Genomic DNA, 26,319 nt, shown 5'->3' on the forward strand with positions numbered 1-26,319 from the left:
ATATCTGGGAGTGGATTTGGCAGCGGATGTAACCATGGAAGCAGAAGTGAGTCACAGGGTGGGGAAGGGGGCAAAAATTCTGGGAGCATTGAAAAATGTGTGGAAGTCGAGAACATTATCTTGGAAAGCAAAAATGGGTATGTTTGAAGGAAAAGTGATTCCACTAATATTATATGGTTGCGAGGCATGGGCTATAGATAGGTTGTGCAGAGGAGGGTGGATGTGTTGGAAATGAGATGTCTGAGGACAATATGTGGTGTGAGGTGGTTTGATCGAGTATGTAATGAAAAGGTAAGAGAGATGTATGGTAATTAAAAGAGTGTGGTTGAGAGAGCAGAAGAAGGTGTATTGAAATGTTTTGTTCACATGGAGAGAATGAGTGAGGAAAGATTGACAAAGAGGATATATGTGTCAGAGGTGGAGGGAACGAGGAGAAGTGGAAGGATTGAGTGAAAAAGATTTTGAGGGATCAGGGCCTGAGCATGCAGGAGGGTGAAAGGTGTGCAAGGAATAGAGTGAATTGGAACGATGTGGTATATCGGGATCAACATGCTGTCAGTGGATTGAACCAGGGCATGTGAAGCGTCTGGGGTAAACTATGGAGAGTTTTATGGGGCCAGGATGTGGAAAGGGAGCTGTGGTTTCAGTGCATTATACATGACACCTATAGACTGAGTCAATCACTTTCCTCTTTTCCTTCTCATACACATGCCTTACATCCTTGGTTAAACTTTTCACTGCTTCTAGCATATTTTCTCCCACACCATATACTCTTAAAACCTTCCACAAAGCTTCTCTATCAACCATGTCATATGCCTTCTCCAGATTCATAAATGCTGCATGCAAATCCATCTGGTTTTCTAAGTATTTTTGTTTTCCAACTGCATAGGTTACACGAAATTAAAAGTATTACCTTTGGCAAGGAGTCCATCTTTTCCTTGTTACTGGAAGTAGAGTACTGTAATTACTCACTCATTTGATGTTTAGTTAACTTTCATTTGGTTTAACCATCCATTGTAATTGTAACAGTGGGCTCTTTTGGTAAAGAGCCCCTTGAAGACTACTACAGAGTGTCCAAAATTATCTAGACATCCTGAAATCTGGTGTGGCTTGAAAGCCGGTTGATTATTGACCTTGATATTCACAAGACATTATTGGTGCTGGGCTTTTTCAGTTATGCAGGTCCTCAGGTTTTGATTACTACAGGGGTTATTATATTACCATACTTGAAGTCAGGAACTTATCATCCAAACTCTTGAGTTTTTAAACTTACAAATATGGATTTATGCATGCTATTACAGTCAGAAAGTTGGGAAATGTGTGATATTGTTCCATTATGTAAACATATCTACGTGGACAGTTTCAATTAGTTTTCTTGGGGATTTTTGAAGCTTCCCTTAGAATTATACAAAGCAAAAATTAGAATGAAAAATATGAAATCAGGAGTGCCTTGAGATCCTGCAATCAGAATCTTGGGAATTAACCAGTTTTAGGATCCGTATGGGATTGATTCTTAGGGGGGTGTTTCCCCCCCCCCCTCTCTCTCTCTCTCTCTCTCTCTCTCTCTCTCTCTCTCTCTCTCTCTGTCTTTCTCTTTCTCTCTCTCTCTCTCTCTCTCTCTCTCTCTCTCTCTCTCTCTCTCTCTCTCTCTCTCTCTCTCTCTCTCTCTCTCTCTCTCTCTCTCTCTCTCTCTCTCTCTCTCTCTCTCTCTCAGGGACCCTTATGGGAAATAGATATGCACAAAATCTTTACCAGATGCAAGAGTAGGAATGCCATTGCTGTTGTACTTTTGTTGAGCTAAGGTTTACATTAAATGTTCTTGCCATTACAGGTGAGAGGGTATATAGTGTTACTTTTTCCATTCAAACCACGGGATTTAAGTATCTCAGCCATTTTCTAACTTTTACTGTTGGAAACCTTAGTTTTGTAAACTTTACCATAGAAACTGCACTTTGGCAAGCAGTTGATCCACCACATAATTAGATCTGGATTTTTCATTGTTAAATGGGATATTTTGGTTTGGTTATTCACACAGAACTCATATTAAACATCATTTTTAGTATTTGTAAATTTCATTCATCAGCCAATTTGGTATAATTCTACAAGGCACTTTATTTTTTCCCTTGTAATTTCCTAAGCCATACACTTTCACCATTCCACCTTGTAATGTGATGCTTGAATATGTGATTTTTCCACATACAAATATATTCTCTTAAAGCCAATCCATTTTGTTTACATTCTAGACAACTACAGTACAGTGAATTATAAAGATGAAATGAGGTTTTTCTTTTGCATTATTTCTCATACAGATGTTTAAACCAAGGGAAGATAAAGATGATGTGACAAAGATCAACACTGAGCCTCCAAAGTCCCTTGTGACAGCGTGCAAACAGATAGTTGATTGCTTGGTGAGGCATATCCTGGTACTTGAAGAAGATGGCCAGGAAAATCATCCAACAGAACAGCCAAGAACAACAACACAGCGTATTCTGGCATGTCACAAGACTCTATATTTATTTGCAAAAATCCGTCCCCAGCTGTTGGTGGACCACGCAATTACACTCCAGCCTTACTTAGCGTGGAGATGCCGGGTGAGATATTTAATGTTGTTATTAAGAATAGTAATGAGATAGAGCTTCTTGTAATAAGTGATTCGTAAGTGATTAAGCTATTGTAAGTTCCAGCAGATGAGTAATGAATCAAGTAACCATATGCTTCTGTCTTTTGAGAGGCGACAATTCTGTTTTATGTTAAATGTACCCAAGAGCAGTTACAAATGTAGAATGATATTTAGTTAGATGTTTGGATCGTGTGATATGTTTTTCTCCCACCTCTGCAACTTCAACCAGCATTACTATGACAGTATTGCAAGCACTTCCATCATTATGACTGCTGCTGTCATTGCCTTAAAACTGTCTCAAGGTTGATTTTGAATATTAGCAGTGGATCATGCAGATTTGCTGTGATGTTATAGTTGCTGTATTAAGGTAGGATGTTGTACAGACATTGCACTCACTGATTGAATGAGTAAAAGAACTGTAATATAGCTGAAACAAAAGTCTTTTTATGCTATGTTTCTCATTATAATGACAGTGCTGCTTGGTTATGTCTAGATCAATGCTGGAAGGACCATAATAGTGGTTAAGGAAAAAAGAATATTGTTTAGTAATAGATTTTTACAGAGGTAGGTAATTCTGCAATCTCACATTGAACTTATCAGAAGTGTACAACTTAGAGATCAGTTTTCTCATGTTTTATTGCTTTAATTGTGCATTCTTTCAGAAAAATGGTTACCCCATATAATTTTTTTTCCCTGGATTATTTCTTGATGTCCTGTATTATTGAAGAAAATGCACATTGTCCCCCAAATGGCAGGTTCTTCATCCCTGGGGATAGGAAGGAAAGATTAATTTCCACATATTTTGTTCATGTTTTGAAGGTGACCAAGAGGGACAGGATTGGGAAATGGAAAACCTCCCCTTCTTGTATTTGTTTCTAAAAGTTGGAACAGAAGTAGGTAAGCAGGGAATGCTCATCCTCCTCACAGGCTCAGGCTGGGGTGTCTGAATATGTATGGGTTTAACATGGATTTAACAAAGATAAAAGGAAGGGAGAGATAGGCTGTAAGTTTTAGGGAAGGAACCTGGTTGCTCTAGCTCTTGAGTGAAAAAGAATGCTAAAGTGTAAGGGGTAAGAATGGTTTGGGAATGTCTTAGGAGTGAAGTCTGAGGTTTGTGTTAGGGCGATAGCTAAGGAAGGAGGTAGCACTGCTGCTGAAGGAGTTGTAAGAATATGAGCCCCAGACTGTAGGAGTAAATATTAAGGTGGACTATGAGAAGTCTAATGAAAGGAGATGTGTTTTAGGAGGATCTGAATGAGTTTTGATGTGAGATTGGATATTAATGTTTGGTGATTTGAATGCAAAGTAGATAATGTGGCATTTGAGGGTATAATTGGAGGGCATGAGTATTCAATGTTATGACTGGAAATGGTAAACAGCTTGTCGAGTTGCATGCAGGACTTGATTGGAGATACCTGGTTAAAAAGAGGGACATACATAAGTACACATGAAGCAAGAAAGATGGTGTGCAGGCATTATTGGATTGTGAACTGATTGATAGGCATGCAGAAGAGAGACTCATGTGCTGAGGGGCAGCTGGTGGGATGTCTGATCATTGCTTGGTGGAGGTGAGTTTGAATATTTTTAGAGGATTTTGGTAATGAGGAAAATGTATGGGTGAGAGGATGATGAAAGTAAGTGAGCATGGAAAAGAGGCTTGTGTGAAGAGAGACTTGAGTGCAGAATGGCAGAAGTTAAGAGTAAATGGACCTAGGGGAGTGGGTGAAGAATGAGAGATATCTAGAGAAGTAGTGCTGGCATGCATTTGGGAGGTGGGCAGGTGATTGTTATAGAAATTAGAAAAGTTTTTTATCGTATTTCTGTTTTTTCAAATTGCCATATGTGTCTCATGGCAATACAGTGTTCCTTTATTCTGAAATGTCTTAACTCCAAAACATTGTAAGTCAAGATATCACAGTGTGGGCTCCTGTTGTGCCTTAAAAGAGGATTGATTGAATACAGAAATTTTTTTGTTTTCTCACTTCCCACCACTTATGACAGTTGTGCATGAAAAGCAAACTTAGTGTTTATATCTGTTTATTTTTCAAATAACATACCTGATTTTACCTGTGAATTATTGAATGTTCAAGTGATTAGCAAATTCACCTCTCAGAAGCAGTTAGTAAAGCTGTAAAGAGTATTTGTGTTATGACATGACCTGCTGTCATCACCCTGGCTTCACCCTCAGGCTGCCCCACACCCATGTTCACAGCTGGAAAGCACCACCACCAGACATTTATTTTATACAGCAGTACTTAAGCTTGCATTACTGTACAGTATTATAATTCTTGCAGTAATTACATCAACTTGTCATCATCCATAATAACAAGCATATTTTTTGTTTAACATTCCACTCATTTTGCGTTCACTACATGATAGATGAAACTGATCATGAAGTTTTTTTACTACCTATGGCTTGTGAGAAAGGAGCAGCTTTAGAACTTACAGATGGTAGGGAAGGAAAGGAGCAGCTGTAGCACTCATCTTAAAGAAATCATTAATTTCTACCCAATGTGCTTCCATGGAATGCTTTATAATATTTTTTAAAGACATGCTTATTTTTTGACAAGTTTCCTGATGCTTGTTCTTGGCCCTTGTATTATGTGTGTGAATCATTTGTATCATCACTTGTGGCAGTTTGCTCTTAATATTTTGCACTTCTCTACCCAATCCTTATCTGGATCTAGAGAGATGGATATCCTGGCTGTTGAGCACTACTAACTCTCATCTATCAGTTCATACAAGTGTTTTTTGAGCTTTTCTTAAAGTTTTGCTCTGTATTTCTCCTCATTACTTAAGATGTTCATGATGCTAATTAGGTATTCATCATTTAATTTTTGGATATCTTATCCCTTTAATTGGTCACCAGTGAATGACACATTTTTTTCACTCTCCTAGAAGCAGATTCCTTTGCATTTTGCTTAGCAAACTTAATCACATGCATTAAATCTAGAACAATCTGTTTTTATAGGCCTCTTTAGCATGTTTTATTAATTTTTAAAGTTGAAATTAATTAGTACCCTATGAGATAGAAGGTTGTGGGTCACCAGGGTCATTTGAGTTGGTAGTTTTACTGGAGGTAGCTGCCTTGGATTTACTATACATATCTCTAATGAGAGGGTTAGCGAGAATTATTTGGTAAACAGAGAGGAGGTAGTAAAAGCTTTGCGGAAGATGAAAGCCGGCAAGGCACTGGGTTTGGATGGTATTGCAGTGGAATTTATTAAAAAAGGGGGTGACTGTGTTGTTGACTGGTTGGTAAGGTCATTTAATGTATATATGACTCATTGGTGGAATGCTTGCATAGTGCCATTGTACAAAGGCAAAGGGGATAAAGGTGAGTGCTCAAATTACAGAGACATGTACAGAGCATCAGATTTGGGAAGAGGAGTATGGTTTCAGAAGTGGTAGAGGATGTGTGGATCAGGTGTTTGCTTTGAAGAATGTATGTGAGAAATACTTAGAAAAGCAAATGGATTTGTATGTAGCATTTATGGATCTGGAGAAGGCATATGACAGAGTTGATAGAGATGCTCTGTGGAAGGTATAAAGAATATATGGTGTGGGAGACAAGTTGTTAGAAGCAGTGAAAAGTTTTTATCTAGGATATAAAGCTTGTGTACGAGTAGGAAGAGAGGAAAGTGATTGGTTCTCAGTGAATGTTGGTTTTTGGCAGGGGTGCGTGATGTCTCCATGGTTGTTTAATTTGTTTATGGATGGGGTTGTTTGGAAGGTGAATGCAAGAGTTTTGGAGAGAGGGGCAAGTATGCAGTCTGTTGTGGATGAGAGGGCTTGGGAAGTGAGTCACTTGTTGTTCGCTGATGATAGAGCGCTGGTGGCTGATTCGTGTGAGAAACTGCAGAAGCTGGTGACTGAATTTGGTAAAGTGTGTGAAGGAAGAAAGCTGAGAGTAATTGTGAATAAGAGCAAGGTTATTAGGTACAGTAGGGTTGAGGGACAAGTCAATTGGGAGGTAGGTTTGAATGGAGAAAAACTGGAGGAAGTAAAGTGTTTTAGATATCTGGGAGTGGATATGGCAGCGAATTATCTCGGAAAGCAAAGATAGGTATGTTTGAAGGAATAGTGGTTCCAACAATGTTATGTGGTTGCGAGGCATGGGATATAGATAGAGTTGTGCGGAGGAGTGTGGATGTGCTGGATTTGTTAGAAATGAGATGTTTGAGGACAATATGTGGTGTGAGGTGGGTTGACCGAGTAAGTAATGAAAGGGTAAGAGAGAAGTGTGGTAATAAAAAGAGTGTGGTTGAGAGAGCAGAAGAGGGTGTTTTGAAATGGTTTGATCACATGGAGAGAATGAGTGAGGAAAGATTGACTAAGAGGATATATGTGTTGGAGGTGGAGGGAACGAGGAGAAGTGGGAGACCAAATTGGAGGTGGAAGGATGAAGTGAAAAAGATTTTTAGTGACTGGGGCCTGAACATGCAGTAGGGTGAAAGGTGTGCACTCCAAATGGCCCATCTCTTTTCTAAACCTAAGAACCATGCCTTTACTCACATTCACTCAACTTTTGCCTTTTGCACTCTCTCCCAGCTTCTGCAGTTTCTCAGTAGATGGTCATAATGAGAGTGACTGACTCATGTCCCCGGCCTCCCCACCCCCAGCAAACTGCATACTTGCTCCTCCCTCTTTGACTGTTGCATATACCACCATTAAGCTGCCACTGTGACACAAACCTTGTTGCAAACCCACTTACACCCCTTTTTTAGCCCCTGCTCCCTCCTCTTGACTTGCTGCTTTCTCTTGTACATCTCCCAATCACTGGCACTATTTCTCTAAAAGTACCACCCATACATCTCTCTTTTCTCTTTCACTATTAACTTTACTTCCTCATCCCACCACTCTCTACCCTTTTTCACCTCCCCGTCTCCCAATCTCTGCTTGCCACACACTTCTTTTGCACTTGCCTGCACTGTTTCCCGAAATACCCTCCATTCCTCACCTGCTCCCCTAGCTTTATTTGCTTTCTCCTTTTGCCATTCTACACTCAGTTTCTCCTGTTATGTCTTCACACATGTCTTTTCCAAGCTCATTTGCTAAATATATGTAATTTTATCTCATATGGTTGACATTTCCTGCATTAGCAAGGCAGCACCAAGAACAGACAAAGAAATGGCCACATTTGCTAACACCAACTCTTGAGCTGTCATGTATAATGCACTGAAGCTAAAGCCCTCTTTCCACAGTCATGCCCCACATCTTGAATGAGTTTTCCCCATGACTTCTTCATATGCCCTGGTTCAGTCCACTGACAGCAGAACATCCCCTGAAAACCACATCATTCAAATTTGCTCTCTCTTCACTCTCCTTATACCCTCCTGCGTGTTCAGGACCTTAATCTTAAAAGCATCATTCACTTCATTCTTCTACCTCCTCCATAGTTATCCCCTTTTCTTTCTTCCTTCTACTTCTCCCCTTTTCTTTCTTCCTTCTACTTCTTACATATATACTGTTTTAGCCACTCTTTTTTCATTCTCTGTGTATGACCAAACCATTTAAGCACACCCTTGATATACTTCTCGTACTACCATACCTATCTCTTTCCTTATTATTTATTATTTAAGCAACTCTCTTTACTCTACACATTGTCTTCAAGCATTTAATTTCCAACACACTCTCCCTAACCTTTACATTTTTGTGTAGGCCCCATGTCTCACTCCCACACAGCACCAGTGAGGCTACAGGTAAACTTCCGAATTTCCGGCAACTGATGGTTTGGCACCTCCTTTAGTCTGGACAAAATAACATGAGGGAACTTGAAATTACTGCGGCCACAGATGAAGTTGTGTGTAGATCACTCTTATTTACATTCTTTACACTGCACTTGTTGGTGGTGATACTGTAATTCTATGAGATTCCTAGCTTATTTTGCTTAGATTTAACCCTAGCTATGGCTTCTAAGACATATGAGAGTGTCATTCATGGTGCAAATGTAAACACCAGTCCATATCGATCCATGATAAAGTAGAACTGTTGAAAAAATGGACCATGGTGTTTCAGTGCGTAAGCTGTGTGACATCTACAGTATTGGTTCATTAACTGTTTATGATATAAAGAAGCAAAGGGAGACAACATTGAAATTCTTTGCAGACAGTGATTCGAAGTAGCAAATGACGATTAGAAAAAGTATGAAAGATGGTAAGAGTACTGAGCATGATTGAATGATGATGGAATGGTTTCGATAGCATCGGAGTGATGGAGTGGATATGTCAGGTAGCATGATAAATGGACCAGGCTAAGGTGTTCCATAAAGAAGTTGAATTACAACATGAGCGTGAATATAGTAAAGGATGGCTTCAAAGATTCAAGAAGCGTCATGGAATTTCTATGAATAAATTGTGCGGAGAAAAGAGGTCTGTAAACCAGGAAGGAGCTGCCAAGTATGTGGACGAATTTGTGAAACTCATAGCTGACGAGCACCTCAGTCCTGAGCAGGTGTATAAGTACCTGTATTTCATTCATTTAATTAGTTTACATTTGATATTTGTTTAATTTAAATCTCTAGCAGTCCATGGTTTACTTTAGGCACATGGGAGATGTATAATTAGTGGGTTAGAGGTGTGTTGATGAATTATGATTACGTGATCATGGATTGTCATGCTAAATGGTTAAACTGGCAAGGCTTTGGAATCAAAAGTGCCAGAAAATTGGTGATTTACCTATATTATACTATCAAACTTACCCATCTCTACCCTTAAAGATAGTGACCTCTCCTTTCACACATTTCTTTAAGCACTCAAGACCTTTCCCCACCTCACCCACCCTGTGGGCTACTTTAGCTACCATGGTTCCATTTGTTGCCATATCCACTCTCAGGTATCTAAAATACTCCACTTCCTAAGCTAACTGCATTCAGACTCATATTTCAAATTACCTGTCTCTTATCACTTCTGTACATAATAACCTTAGTTTTATTTACATTTTGTCCCATCATTCTCCTATCACATACTTTCTCCAACTCAAACACAAGCTTCAGCAATTTCTCACTTGAATCTGCCACCGCTGCCATATCATCAACAAACAATACCGGAATCACCTTCCAGGCCCTCTCATCCCCAGCTAAATCTATACCTGCTCTTCTCTCCAGGACCCTTGCATTCACTCCATCCATAAACATTAAACAACCTTGGTGATATCACACACTTCTGCTGTAAACACACCCTCACTTTGAACCACACACCAGTCTCAGTGCATGTCTTACTATTTGGATAAAGACTTGTCACTGCTTCTTGTAGCTTTCCTCCCACTCCATTTATTTGTAGCACTTTCCACAAAGCATCTTATATCAATCCTACTATATGCTTTCTCCAGATTCATAAATTTCACATAAAATCCTTTCTGTTTCTCATAGGTATTTGACATGCCTGATCCATACATCATCTTCCACTTCTGAAACCACATTGTTCTTCCCCAGTCTGTTGCTCCCTATTTGTTACAACCATCTCAGTCACCCACCTTCTCTTTACCTCACACTTCTTCCCCACCCACCAATACTGCTTCCATAAACTCTTCCCATTCCTCACCCTTTCCCTTAGCTTCATTTATTATCAACATTTGCCATTCTAAGCTCTCTCTCTCATGATATCTTATCATGCATGCCTCTTTATCAAGCTCACTTACTTGCATCACCCCCTTTTCACTCACATCATCTCTTTTCTGAAAGACTACAAATCTTCACCCTTGCCTCCACCAGATAATGATCAAACATCCCATCAGCAGCGCATTGACATCTAAGAGTCTCTTTTGCATGCCCATCAGTACTACATAATTCACTAAATTTGACTTGCCATCTTTCTTACTGCACATATATGTTTGTATGTCCATCTTTTTAAACTAGGTATTCTCACTCACTAGTCCCTCTTCAGTATAGAAATCTGCAAGCTGCTCACCATTTTTGTTCCCATCACTGAATATCCCATGCACCCCAAATTTTACCCTCAACTGCCACAATATTCACTATCATATTCAAATCACGTATTGCAAATACCTGATCTCTTGTATAAAACTACTGACATTCACTCAGCTGCTCCAAAAATGCCCACCTTTTTCATGCCAAGATGCATAATCAATAGTAATCACCCATTTCTCATGATCCTTTATCCTTTCATACCTATATATCAGTTTGGTGCTCGTTTCCTTACATTATTTCACACATTCCCACAACTCTTCCTTCAGCAGAAGTGGTACTGATTCCTCAGTTCTTACACTCAAACTAACTACTCAGTAAAAGCATTCCCAAACCATTCTTCCCCTTTACCCTTGAGCTTAGTTTTACTAAGAAATAGAACATCCAGGTTCCATTCCTCAGACATACTCTCTGCCTCTCTCTTATCATGATTACATCCAAACACAGACACCCCAACTTAAGCCTTTGAGGAGGATAAGTGGTCCTTATTTGGCTCTTTTTACTCCATCACTTAGAAATTGAAAAGTAAGAAGCTCCCAGTTCCTGCTCCTCTTACTCACCTTCTGCAACATGCAGGGAATACGTGGGAAGTATACAGATTGAAAAATATATTTATTTATTTATTTTCCTTAAACAAATTAAACAACCATGGAGACATCACACACCCCTGCCGCAAACCTACATTCACTGAGAACCAATCACTTTCCTCTCTTCCTACACGTACACATGCCTTACATCCTCGATAAAAACTTTTCACTGCTTCTAACAACTTGCCACCAACACCATATATTCTTAATACCTTCCACAGAGCATCTCTATCAACTCTATCATATGCCTTCTCCAGATCCATAAAAGCTACATACAAATCCATTTGCTTTTCTTAAGTATTTCTCACATACATTCTTCAAAGCAAACACCTGATCCACACATCCTCTACCACTTCTGAAACCACACTGCTCTTCCCCAATCTGATGCTCTGTACATGCCTTCACCCTCTCAATCAGTACCCTCCCATATAATTTACCAGGAATACTCAACAAACTTATACCTCTGTAATTTGAGCACTCACTCTTATCCCCTTTGCCTTTGTACAATGGCACTATGCAAGCATTCCGCCAATCCTCAGGCACTTCACCATGAGTCATACATACATTAAATAACCTTACCAACCAGTCAACAATACAGTCACCCCCTTTTTTAATAAATTCCACTGCAATACCATCCAAACCTGCTGCCTAGCCGGCTTTCATCATCCGCAAAGCTTTTACTACCTCTTCTCTGTTTACCAAATCATTTTCCCTAACCCTCTCACTTTGCACACCACCTCAACCAAGACACCCTATATCTGCCACTCTTATCATCAAACACATTCAACAAACCTTCAAAATACTCACTCCATCTCCTTATCACATTACCACTACTTGTTATCACCTCCCCATTTGCGCCCTTCACTGAAGTTCCCATTTGCTCCCTAGTCTTACGCACTTTATTTACCTCCTTCCAGAACATCTTTTTATTCTCCCTAAAATTTAATGATACTCTCTCACCCCAACTCACATTTGCCCTCTTTTTCACCCCTTGCACCTTTCTCTTGACCTCCTGTCTCTTTCTTTTATACATCTCCCACTCAGTTGCATTTTTTCCCTGCAAAAATTGTCCAAATGCCTCTCTCTTCTCTTTCACTAATAATCTTACTTCATCCCACCACTCACTCCCTTTGTAATCAACCCAACTCCCACGCTTCTCATGCCACAAGCATCTTTTGCGCAATCCATCACTGATTCCCTAAATACATCCCATTCCTCCCTCACTCCCCTTACTTCCATTGTTCTCACCGTTTTCCATTCTGTACTCAGTCTCTCCTGGTACTTCCTCACACAAGTCTCCTTCCCAAGCTCACTTACTCTCACCACCCTCTTCACCCCAACATTCATTCTTCTTTTCTGAAAACCCATACAAATCTTCACCTTAGCCTCCACAAGATAATGATCAGACATCCCTCCAGTTGCACCTCTCAGCACATTTACATCCAAAAGTCTCTCTTTTGCGCGCCTGTCAATTAACACGTAATCCAATAATGCTCTCTGGCCATCTCTCCTACTTACATACGTATACTTATGTATATCTCGCTTTTTAAACCAGGTATTCCCAATCACCAGTCCTTTTTCAGCACATAAATCTACAAGCTCTACACCATTTCCATTTACATCACAGAACACCCCATGTATACCAATTATTCCCTCAACTGCCACATTACTCACCTTTGCATTCAAATCACCCATCACTATAACCCGGTCGCGTGCATCAAAACCACTAACACACTCATTCAGCTGCTTCCAAAACACTTGCCTCTCATGATCTTTCTTCTCATGCCCAGGTGCATATGCACCAATAATCACCCATCTCTCTCCATCAACTCTCAGTTTTACCCATATTAATCAAGAATTTACTTTCTTACATTCTACATTAGGGAGGTGAATGCAAGAGTTTTGGAAAGGGGGGCAAGAATGAAGTCTGTTGTGGATGAGAGAGCTTGGGAAGTGAGTCAGTTGTTGTTCGCTGATGATACAGCGCTGGTGGCTGATTCATGTGAGAGACTGCAGAAGCTGTTGACTGAGTTTGGTAAAGTGTGTGAAAGAAGAAAGTTAAGAGTAAATGTGAATAAGAGCAAGGTTATTAGGTACAGTAGGGTTGAGGGTCAAGTCAATTGGGAGGTAAGTTTGAATGGAGAAAAACTGGAGGAAGTAAAGTGTTTTAGATATCTGGGAGTGGATGTGGCAGCGGATGGAACCATGGAAGCGAAAGTGAATCATAGGGTGGGGGAGGGGGCGATAATCCTGGGACCCTTGAAGAAAGTGTGGAAGTTGAGAACATTATCTCGGAAAGCAAAAATGGGTATGTTTGAAGGAATAGTGGTTCCAACAATGTTGTATGGTTGCGAGGCTTGGGCTATGGATAGAGTTGTGCGCAGGAGGGTGGATGTGCTGGAAATGAGATGTTTGAGGACAATATGTGGTGTGAGGTGGTTTGATCGAGTAAGTAATGTAAGGGTAAGAGAGATGTGTGGAAATAAAAAGAGCGTGGTTGAGAGAGCAGAAGAGGGTGTTTTGAAATGGTTTTGGGCACATGGAGAGAATGAGTGAGGAAAGATTGACCAAGAGGATATATGTGTCGGAGGTGGAGGGAACGAGGAAAAGTGGGAGACCAAATTGGAGGTGGAAAGATGGAGTGAAAAAGATTTTGAGTGATCGGGGCCTGAACATGCAGGAGGGTGAAAGGCGGGCAAGGAATAGAGTGAATTGGATCGATGTGGTATACCGGGGTTGATGTGCTGTCAGTGGATTGAATCAGGGCATGTAAAGCGTCTGGGGTAAAGCATGGAAAGCTGTGTGGAGCCTGGATGTGGAAAGGGAGCTGTGGTTTCGGGCATTATTGCATGACAGCTAGAGACTGAGTGTGAACGAATGAGGCCTTTGTTGTCTTTTCCTAGCGCTACCCCGCACACATGAAGGGGGAGGGGGATGGTATTCCATGTGTGGCGAGGTGGCGATGGGAATGAATAAAGGCAGACAGTGTGAATTGTGTGCATGGGTATATATGTATGTGTCTGTGTGTGTATATATATGTGTACATTTAGATGTATAGGTATATATATTTGCGTGTGTGGACGTGTGTGTATATACATAAGTATGGGGGTGGGTTGGGCCATTTCTTTCGTCTGTCTCCTTGCGCTACCTCGCAAACGCGGGAGACCGACAAAGCAAAATAAAAAATATAAATATATTATTTATTTTGTTTTGTCGCTGTCTCCCACGTTAGCGAAGTAGCGCAATGAAACAGACGAAAGAATGGCCCAACCCGCCCACATATACATGTATATACATACACGTCCACACACGCAAATATACATACTTATACATCTCAATGTACACATATATATACACACACAGACATTTACATATATACACATGTACATAATTCATACTGTCTGCCTTTATTTGTTCCCATCGCCACCTCACCACACATGGCATAACAACCCCCTCCCCCTCATGTGTGCGAGGTAGCGCTAGGAAAGACACCAAAGGCCCCATTCGTTCACACTCAGTCTCTAGCTGTCATGAAATAATGCACCGAAACCACAGCTCCCTTTCCACATCCAGGCCCCACACACTTTCCATAGTTTACCCCAGATGCTTCACATGCCCTGGTTCAATCCATTGACAGCACGTCGACCCCGGTATACCACATCGTTCCAATTCACTCTATTCCTTGCCCTCCTTTCATCCTCCTGCATGTTCAGGCCCCGATCACTCAAAATCTTTTTCACTCCATCTTTCCACCTCCAATTTGGTATCCCACTTCTCCTCGTTCCCTCCACCTCTGACACATATATCCTCTTGGTCAATCTTTCCCCACTCATTCTCTCCATGTGACCAAACCATTTCAAAATACCCTCTTCTGCTCTCTCAACCACACTCTTTTTATTTCCACACATCTCTCTCACCCTTACATTACTTACTCGATCAAACCACCTCACACCACATATTGTCCTCAAACATCTCATTTCCAGCACATCCACCCTCCTCGCGCACAACTCTATCCATAGCCCACGCCTCGCAACCATACAACATTGTTGGAACCACTATTCCTTCAAACATACCCATTTTTGCTTTCCGAGATAATGTTCTCAACTTCCAAACATTCTTCAAGGCTCCCAGAATTTTCGCCCCCTCCCCCACCCTATGATTCACTTCCGCTTCCATGGTTCCATCCGCTGCCACATCCACTCCCAGATATCTAAAACACTTTACTTCCTCCAGTTTTTCTCCATTCAAACTTACCTCCCAATTGACTTGACCCTCAACCCTACTGTACCTAATAACCTTGCTCTTATTCACATTTACTCTTAACTTTCTTCTTTCACACACTTTACCAAACTCAGTCACCAGCTTCTGCAGTTTCTTAGATGAATCAGCCACCAGCGCTGTATCATCAGCGAACAACAACTGACTCACTTCCCAAGCTCTCTCATCCACAACAGACTGCATACTTGCCCCTCTTTCCAAAACTCTTGCATTCACCTCCCTAACAACCCCATCCATAAACAAATTAAACAACCATGGAGACATCACACACCCCTGCCGCAAACCTACATTCTCTAAGAACCAATCACTTTCCTCTCTTCCTACACGTACACATGCCTTACATCCTCGATAAAAACTTTTCACTGCTTCTAAGAACTTGCCTCCCACACCATATATTCTTAAAACCTTCCACAGAGCATCTCTATCAACTCTATCATATGCCTTCTCCAGATCCATAAATGCTACATACAATTCCATTTGTTTTTCTAAGTATTTCTCACATTCTTCAAAGCAAACACCTGATCCACACATCCTCTACCACTTCTGAAACCACACTGCTCTTCCCCAATCTGATGCTCTTTACACACCTTCACCCTCTCAATTAATACCCTCCCATATAATTTACCAGGAATACTCAACAAACTTATACCTCTGTAATTTGAGCACTCACTCTTATCCCCTTTGCCTTTGTACAATGGCACTATGCAAGCATTCTGCCAATCCTCAGGCACCTCACCATGAATCATACATACATTAAATAACCTTACCAACCAGTCAACAATACAGTCACCCCCTTTTTTAATAAATTCCACTGTAATACCATCCAAACCTGCTGGATATATGGGGTGAAGAGGGTGGTGAGAGTAAGTGAGCTTGGGAAGGAGACTTGTGTGAGGAAGTACCAGGAGAGACTGAGTACAGAATGGAAAAAGGTGAGAACAATGAAAGTAAGGGGAGTGGGGGAGGAATGGGATGTATTTAGGGAATCAATGATGGATTGCGCAAAAGATGCTTGTGGCATGAGAAGCGTGGGAGGTGGGTTGATTAGAAAGGGTAGTGAGTGGTGGGATGAAGAAGTAAGATTATTAGTGAAAGAGAAGAGAGAGGCATTTAGACAACTTTTGCAGGGAAAAAATGCAATTGAGTGGGATATGTATAAAAGAAAGAGACAGGAGGTCAAGAGAAAGGTGCAAGAGGTGAAAAAGAGGGCAAATGAGAGTTGGGGTGAGAGAGTATCATTAAATTTTAGGGAGAATAAAAAGATGTTCTGGAAGGACGTAAATAAAGTGCGTAAGACAAGGGAGCAAATAGGAACTTCAGTGAAGGGCGCAAACGGGGAGGTGATAACAAGTAGTGGTGATGTGAGGAGGAGATGGAGTGAGTATTTTGAAGGTTTGTTGAATATGTTTGATGATAGAGTGGCAGATATAGGGTGTTTTGGTCGAGATGGTGTGCAAAGTGAGAGGGTTAGGGTAAATGATTTGATAAACAGAGAAGAGGTAGTAAAAGCTTTGCGGAAGATGAAAGCCAGCAAGGCAGCAGGTTTGGATGGTATTGCAGTGGAATTTATTAAAAAAGGGGGTGACTGTATTATTGACTGGTTGGTAAGGTTATTTAATGTATGTATGACTCATGGTGAGGTGCCTGAGGATTGGCGGAATGCTTGCACAGTGCCATTGTACAAAGGCAAAGGGGATAAGAGTGAGTGCTCAAATTACAGAGGTATAAGTTTGTTGAGTATTCCTGGTAAATTATATGGGAGGGTATCGATTGAGAGGTTGAAGGCGTGTACAGAGCATCAGATTGGGGAAGAGCAGTGTGGTTTCAGAAGTGGTAGGGGATGTGTGGATCAGGTGTTTGCTTTGAAGAATGTATGTGAGAAATACTTAGAAAAACAAATGGATTTGTATGTAGCATTTATGGATCTGGAGAAGGCATATGATAGAGTTGATCTGTGGAAGGTATTAAGAATATATGGTGTGGGAGGCAAGTTCTTAGAAGCAGTGAAAAGTTTTTATCGAGGATGTAAGGCATGTGTACGTGTAGGAAGAGAGGAAAGTGATTGGTTCTCAGTGAATGTAGGTTTGCGGCAGGGGTGTGTGATGTCTCCATGGTTGTTTAATTTGTTTATGGATGGGGTTGTTAGGGAGGTGAATGCAAGAGTTTTGGAAATAGGGGCAAGTATGAAGTCTGTTGTGGATGAGAGAGCTTGGGAAGTGAGTCAGTTGTTGTTTGCTGATGATACAGTGCTGGTGGCTGATTCATGTGAGAAACTGCAGAAGCTGGTGACTGAGTTTGGTAAAGTGTGTGAAAGAAGAAAGTTAAGAGTAAATGTGAATAAGAGTAAGGTTATTAGGTACAGTAGGGTTGAGGGTCAAGTCAATTGGGAGGTAAGTTTGAATTGAGAAAAACTGGAGGAAGTAAAGTGTTTTAGATATCTGGGAGTGGATGTGGCAGCGGATGGAACCATGGAAGCGGAAGTGAATCATAGGGTGGGGGAGGGGGCGAAAATCCTGGGAGCCTTGAAGAATGTGTGGAAGTTGAGAACATTATTTTGGGAAGCAAAAATGGGTATGTTTGAAGGAATAGTGGTTCCAACAATGTTGTATGGTTGCGAGGCTTGGGCTATGGATAGAGTTGTGCGCAGGAGGGTGGATGTGCTGGAAATGAGATGTTTGAGGACAATGTGTGGTGTGAGGTGGTTTGATCGAGTAAGTAATGTAAGGGTAAGAGAGATGTGTGGAAATAAAAAGAGTGTGGTTGAGAGAGCAGAAGAGGGTGTTTTGAAATGGTTTGGGCACATGGAGAGAATGAGTGAGGAAAGATTGACCAAGAGGTTATATGTGTCAGAGGTGGAGGGAACGAGGAGAAGTGGGATACCAAATTGAAGGTGGAAAGATGGAGTGAAAAAGATTTTGAGTGATCGTGGCCTGAACATGCAGGAGGGTGAAAGGCGGGCAAGGAATAGAGTGAATTGGATCGATGTGGTATACTATGGTTGACGTGCTGTCAGTGGATTGAATCAGGGCATGTGAAGCGTCTGGGGTAAACCATGGAAAGTTGTGTGGGGCCTGGATGTGGAAAGGGAGCTGTGGTTTTGGTGCATTATTGCATGACAGCTAGAGACTGAGTGTGAATGAATGGGGCCTTTGTTGTCTTTTCCTAGTGCTACCTCGCACACATGAAGGGGGAGGGGGATGGTATTCCATGTGTGGTGAGGTGGCGATGGGAATGAATAAAGGCAGACAGTGTGAATTGTTTGCATGGGTATATATTTATGTGTCTGTGTGTGTATATATATGTGTACATTGAGATGTATAGGTATGTATATTTGCATGTGTGGACGTGTATGTATATACATTGTGTATGGGGGTGGGTTAGGCCATTTCTTTCGTCTGTTTCCTTGCGGTACCTCGCAAACGCGGGAGACAGTGAGAAAGAAAAAAAAAAAAATTTTTTTTTTTTTTTTTTTTTTTTTTCGCTCTCTCCTGCGTTTGCGAGGTAGCGCAAGGAAACAGACAAAAGAAATGGCCCAACCCACCCCCATACACATGTATATACATACGTCCACACACGCAAATATACATACCTACACAGCTTTCCATGGTTTACCCCAGACGCTTCACATGCCCTGATTCAATCCACTGACAGCACGTCAACCCCGGTATACTACATCGATCCATTTCACTCTATTTCTTGCCCTCATTTCACCCTCCTGCATTTTCAGGCCCCAATCACACAAAATCTTTTTCACTCCATCTTTCCATCTCCAATTTGGTCTCCCACTTCTCCTCGTTCCCTCCACCTCCGACATATATATCCTCATGGTCAATCTTTCCTTACTCATTCTCTCCATGTGCCCAAACCATATCAAAACACCCTCATCTGCTCTCTCAACCACACTCTTTTTATTTCCACACATCTCTCTTACCCTTATGTTACTTACTCGATCAAAACACCTCACACCACACATTGTCCTCAAACATCTCATTTCCAGCACATCCATCCTCCTGAGCACAACTCTAACCATAGTCCACGCCTCGCTACCATACAACATTGTTGGAACCACTATTCCTTCAAACATACCCATTTTTGCTTTCCGAGATAATGTTCTCGACTTCCACACATTCTTCAAGGCTCCCAGAATTTTCGCCCCCTCCCCTACCCTATGATTCACTTCCGCTTCCATGGTTCCATCCGCTGCCACATCCACTCCCAGATATCTAAAACACTTTACATACTCCAGTTTTTCTCCATTCAAACTTACCTCTCATAATTGACTTGACCCTCAACCCTACTGTACCTAATAACCTTGCTCTTATTCACATTTACTCTTAACTTTCTTCTTTCACACACTTTACCAAACTCAGTCACCAGCTTCTGCAGTTTCTCACATGAATCAGCCACCAGCACTGTATCATCAGCGAACAACAACTGACTCACTTCCCAAGCTCTCTCATCCCCAACAGACTTCATACTTGCCCCTCTTTCCAAAACTCTTGCATTCACCTCCCTAAAAACCCCATCCATAAACAAATTAAACAACCATGGAGACATCACACACCCCTGCCGCAAACCTACATTCACTGAGAACCAATCAATATATATATATATATATATATATATATATATATATATATATATATATTTTTTTTTTTTTTTTTTTTTTTTTTTTTTTATATACTTTGTCGCTGTCTCCCGCGTTTGCGAGGTAGCGCAAGGAAACAGACGAAAGAAATGGCCCAACCCCCCCCCCCATACACATGTACATACACACGTCCACACACGCAAATATACATACCTACACAGCTTTCCATGGTTTACCCCAGACGCTTCACATGCCTTGCTTCAATCCACTGACAGCACGTCAACCCCTGTATACCACATGACTCCAATTCACTCTATTTCTTGCCCTCCTTTCACCCTCCTGCATGTTCAGGCCCCGATCACACAAAATCTTTTTCACTCCATCTTTCCACCTCCAATTTGGTCTCCCTCTTCTCCTAAGTAACGTAAGGGTAAGAGAGATGTGTGGAAATAAAAAGAGCGTGGTTGAGAGAGCAGAAGAGGGTGTTTTGAAATGGTTTGGGCACATGGAGAGAATGAGTGAGGAGAGATTGACCAATGACCAAGAGGATATATATATATATATATATATATATATATATATATATATATATATATATATATATATATTTTTTTTTTTTTTTTTTTTTTTTTTTTTTTTTTTTTATACTTTGTCGCTGTCTCCCGCGTTTGCGAGGTAGCGCAAGGAAACAGATGAAAGAAATGGCCCAACCCCCCCCCCCCCATACACATGTATATACATACGTCCACACACGCAAATATACATACCCACACAGCTTTCCATGGTTTACCCCAGACGCTTCACATGCCTTGATTCAATCCACTGACAGCACGTCAACCCCGGTATACCACATCGCTCCAATTCACTCTATTCCTTGCCCTCCTTTCACCCTCCTGCATGTTCAGGCCCCGATCACACAAAATCTTTTTCACTCCATCTTTCCACCTCCAATTTGGTCTCCCTCTTCTCCTTGCTCCCTCCACCTCCGACACATATATCCTCTTGGTCAATCTTTCCTCACTCATCCTCTCCATGTGCCCAAACCACTTCAAAACACCCTCTTCTGCTCTCTCAACCACGCTCTTTTTATTTCCACACATCTCTCTTACCCTTACGTTACTCACTCGATCAAACCACCTCACACCACACATTGTCCTCAAACATCTCATTTTCAGCACATCCATCCTCCTGCGCACAACTCTATCCATAGCCCACGCCTCGCAACCATACAACATTGTTGGAACCACTATTCCTTCAAACATACCCATTTTTGCTTTCCGAGATAATGTTCTCGACTTCCACACATTCTTCAAGGCCCCCAGAATTTTCGCCCCCTCCCCCACCCTATGATCCACTTCCGCTTCCATGGTTCCATCCGCTGCCAGATCCACTCCCAGATATCTAAAACACTTCACTTCCTCCAGTTTTTCTCCATTCAAACTCACCTCCCAATTGACTTGACCCTCAACCCTACTGTACCTAATAACCTTGCTCTTATTCACATTTACTCTTAACTTTCTTCTTCCACACACTTTACCAAACTCAGTCACCAGCTTCTGCAGTTTCTCACATGAATCAGCCACCAGCGCTGTATCATCAGCGAACAACAACTGACTCACTTCCCAAGCTCTCTCATCCACAACAGACTTCATACTTGCCCCTCTTTCCAAAACTCTTGCATTTACCTCCCTAACAACCCCATCCATAAACAAATTAAACAACCATGGAGACATCACACACCCCTGCCGCAAACCTACATTCACTGAGAACCAATCACTTTCCTCTCTTCCTACACGTACACATGCCTTACATCCTCGATAAAAACTTTTCACTGCTTCTAACAACTTGCCACCAACACCATATATTCTTAATACCTTCCACAGAGCATCTCTATCAACTCTATCATATGCCTTCTCCAGATCCATAAAAGCTACATACAAATCCATTTGCTTTTCTTAAGTATTTCTCACATACATTCTTCAAAGCAAACACCTGATCCACACATCCTCTACCACTTCTGAAACCACACTGCTCTTCCCCAATCTGATGCTCTGTACATGCCTTCACCCTCTCAATCAGTACCCTCCCATATAATTTACCAGGAATACTCAACAAACTTATACCTCTGTAATTTGAGCACTCACTCTTATCCCCTTTGCCTTTGTACAATGGCACTATGCAAGCATTCCGCCAATCCTCAGGCACTTCACCATGAGTCATACATACATTAAATAACCTTACCAACCAGTCAACAATACAGTCACCCCCTTTTTTAATAAATTCCACTGCAATACCATCCAAACCTGCTGCCTAGCCGGCTTTCATCATCCGCAAAGCTTTTACTACCTCTTCTCTGTTTACCAAATCATTTTCCCTAACCCTCTCACTTTGCACACCACCTCAACCAAGACACCCTATATCTGCCACTCTTATCATCAAACACATTCAACAAACCTTCAAAATACTCACTCCATCTCCTTATCACATTACCACTACTTGTTATCACCTCCCCATTTGCGCCCTTCACTGAAGTTCCCATTTGCTCCCTAGTCTTACGCACTTTATTTACCTCCTTCCAGAACATCTTTTTATTCTCCCTAAAATTTAATGATACTCTCTCACCCCAACTCACATTTGCCCTCTTTTTCACCCCTTGCACCTTTCTCTTGACCTCCTGTCTCTTTCTTTTATACATCTCCCACTCAGTTGCATTTTTTCCCTGCAAAAATTGTCCAAATGCCTCTCTCTTCTCTTTCACTAATAATCTTACTTCATCCCACCACTCACTCCCTTTGTAATCAACCCAACTCCCACGCTTCTCATGCCACAAGCATCTTTTGCGCAATCCATCACTGATTCCCTAAATACATCCCATTCCTCCCTCACTCCCCTTACTTCCATTGTTCTCACCGTTTTCCATTCTGTACTCAGTCTCTCCTGGTACTTCCTCACACAAGTCTCCTTCCCAAGCTCACTTACTCTCACCACCCTCTTCACCCCAACATTCATTCTTCTTTTCTGAAAACCCATACAAATCTTCACCTTAGCCTCCACAAGATAATGATCAGACATCCCTCCAGTTGCACCTCTCAGCACATTTACATCCAAAAGTCTCTCTTTTGCGCGCCTGTCAATTAACACGTAATCCAATAATGCTCTCTGGCCATCTCTCCTACTTACATACGTATACTTATGTATATCTCGCTTTTTAAACCAGGTATTCCCAATCACCAGTCCTTTTTCAGCACATAAATCTACAAGCTCTACACCATTTCCATTTACATCACAGAACACCCCATGTATACCAATTATTCCCTCAACTGCCACATTACTCACCTTTGCATTCAAATCACCCATCACTATAACCCGGTCGCGTGCATCAAAACCACTAACACACTCATTCAGCTGCTTCCAAAACACTTGCCTCTCATGATCTTTCTTCTCATGCCCAGGTGCATATGCACCAATAATCACCCATCTCTCTCCATCAACTCTCAGTTTTACCCATATTAATCAAGAATTTACTTTCTTACATTCTACATTAGGGAGGTGAATGCAAGAGTTTTGGAAAGGGGGCAAGAATGAAGTCTGTTGTGGATGAGAGAGCTTGGGAAGTGAGTCAGTTGTTGTTCGCTGATGATACAGCGCTGGTGGCTGATTCATGTGAGAGACTGCAGAAGCTGTTGACTGAGTTTGGTAAAGTGTGTGAAAGAAGAAAGTTAAGAGTAAATGTGAATAAGAGCAAGGTTATTAGGTACAGTAGGGTTGAGGGTCAAGTCAATTGGGAGGTAAGTTTGAATGGAGAAAAACTGGAGGAAGTAAAGTGTTTTAGATATCTGGGAGTGGATGTGGCAGCGGATGGAACCATGGAAGCGAAAGTGAATCATAGGGTGGGGGAGGGAGCGATAATCCTGGGACCCTTGAAGAAAGTGTGGAAGTTGAGAACATTATCTCGGAAAGCAAAAATGGGTATGTTTGAAGGAATAGTGGTTCCAACAATGTTGTATGGTTGCGAGGCTTGGGCTATGGATAGAGTTGTGCGCAGGAGGGTGGATGTGCTGGAAATGAGATGTTTGAGGACAATATGTGGTGTGAGGTGGTTTGATCGAGTAAGTAATGTAAGGGTAAGAGAGATGTGTGGAAATAAAAAGAGCGTGGTTGAGAGAGCAGAAGAGGGTGTTTTGAAATGGTTTTGGGCACATGGAGAGAATGAGTGAGGAAAGATTGACCAAGAGGATATATGTGTCGGAGGTGGAGGGAACGAGGAAAAGTGGGAGACCAAATTGGAGGTGGAAAGATGGAGTGAAAAAGATTTTGAGTGATCGGGGCCTGAACATGCAGGAGGGTGAAAGGCGGGCAAGGAATAGAGTGAATTGGATCGATGTGGTATACCGGGGTTGATGTGCTGTCAGTGGATTGAATCAGGGCATGTAAAGCGTCTGGGGTAAAGCATGGAAAGCTGTGTGGAGCCTGGATGTGGAAAGGGAGCTGTGGTTTCGGGCATTATTGCATGACAGCTAGAGACTGAGTGTGAACGAATGAGGCCTTTGTTGTCTTTTCCTAGCGCTACCCCGCACACATGAAGGGGGAGGGGGATGGTATTCCATGTGTGGCGAGGTGGCGATGGGAATGAATAAAGGCAGACAGTGTGAATTGTGTGCATGGGTATATATGTATGTGTCTGTGTGTGTATATATATGTGTACATTTAGATGTATAGGTATATATATTTGCGTGTGTGGACGTGTGTGTATATACATAAGTATGGGGGTGGGTTGGGCCATTTCTTTCGTCTGTCTCCTTGCGCTACCTCGCAAACGCGGGAGACCGACAAAGCAAAATAAAAAATATAAATATATTATTTATTTTGTTTTGTCGCTGTCTCCCACGTTAGCGAAGTAGCGCAATGAAACAGACGAAAGAATGGCCCAACCCGCCCACATATACATGTATATACATACACGTCCACACACGCAAATATACATACTTATACATCTCAATGTACACATATATATACACACACAGACATTTACATATATACACATGTACATAATTCATACTGTCTGCCTTTATTTGTTCCCATCGCCACCTCACCACACATGGCATAACAACCCCCTCCCCCCTCATGTGTGCGAGGTAGCGCTAGGAAAGACACCAAAGGCCCCATTCGTTCACACTCAGTCTCTAGCTGTCATGAAATAATGCACCGAAACCACAGCTCCCTTTCCACATCCAGGCCCCACACACTTTCCATAGTTTACCCCAGATGCTTCACATGCCCTGGTTCAATCCATTGACAGCACGTCGACCCCGGTATACCACATCGTTCCAATTCACTCTATTCCTTGCCCTCCTTTCATCCTCCTGCATGTTCAGGCCCCGATCACTCAAAATCTTTTTCACTCCATCTTTCCACCTCCAATTTGGTATCCCACTTCTCCTCGTTCCCTCCACCTCTGACACATATATCCTCTTGGTCAATCTTTCCCCACTCATTCTCTCCATGTGACCAAACCATTTCAAAATACCCTCTTCTGCTCTCTCAACCACACTCTTTTTATTTCCACACATCTCTCTCACCCTTACATTACTTACTCGATCAAACCACCTCACACCACATATTGTCCTCAAACATCTCATTTCCAGCACATCCACCCTCCTCGCGCACAACTCTATCCATAGCCCACGCCTCGCAACCATACAACATTGTTGGAACCACTATTCCTTCAAACATACCCATTTTTGCTTTCCGAGATAATGTTCTCAACTTCCAAACATTCTTCAAGGCTCCCAGAATTTTCGCCCCCTCCCCCACCCTATGATTCACTTCCGCTTCCATGGTTCCATCCGCTGCCACATCCACTCCCAGATATCTAAAACACTTTACTTCCTCCAGTTTTTCTCCATTCAAACTTACCTCCCAATTGACTTGACCCTCAACCCTACTGTACCTAATAACCTTGCTCTTATTCACATTTACTCTTAACTTTCTTCTTTCACACACTTTACCAAACTCAGTCACCAGCTTCTGCAGTTTCTTAGATGAATCAGCCACCAGCGCTGTATCATCAGCGAACAACAACTGACTCACTTCCCAAGCTCTCTCATCCACAACAGACTGCATACTTGCCCCTCTTTCCAAAACTCTTGCATTCACCTCCCTAACAACCCCATCCATAAACAAATTAAACAACCATGGAGACATCACACACCCCTGCCGCAAACCTACATTCTCTAAGAACCAATCACTTTCCTCTCTTCCTACACGTACACATGCCTTACATCCTCGATAAAAACTTTTCACTGCTTCTAAGAACTTGCCT

General features: G+C 41.8%; 1 protein-coding gene across 1 annotated transcript in view; it reads left to right on the forward strand.

The window, feature by feature from the left end:
- Positions 1–26,319, forward strand: part of LOC139749706 (nipped-B-like protein) — a 448,638-nt gene that overhangs the window by 224,365 nt on the left and 197,954 nt on the right. The window contains exon 10 of the mRNA XM_071663859.1: positions 2,310–2,591. Coding sequence (XP_071519960.1) covers positions 2,310–2,591 — 282 coding nt within the window. The remainder of the gene's footprint in view (positions 1–2,309; positions 2,592–26,319) is intronic.

Source organism: Panulirus ornatus, chromosome 8, assembly GCF_036320965.1.
Source record: "Panulirus ornatus isolate Po-2019 chromosome 8, ASM3632096v1, whole genome shotgun sequence".
NCBI lineage: Eukaryota > Metazoa > Arthropoda > Malacostraca > Decapoda > Palinuridae > Panulirus > Panulirus ornatus.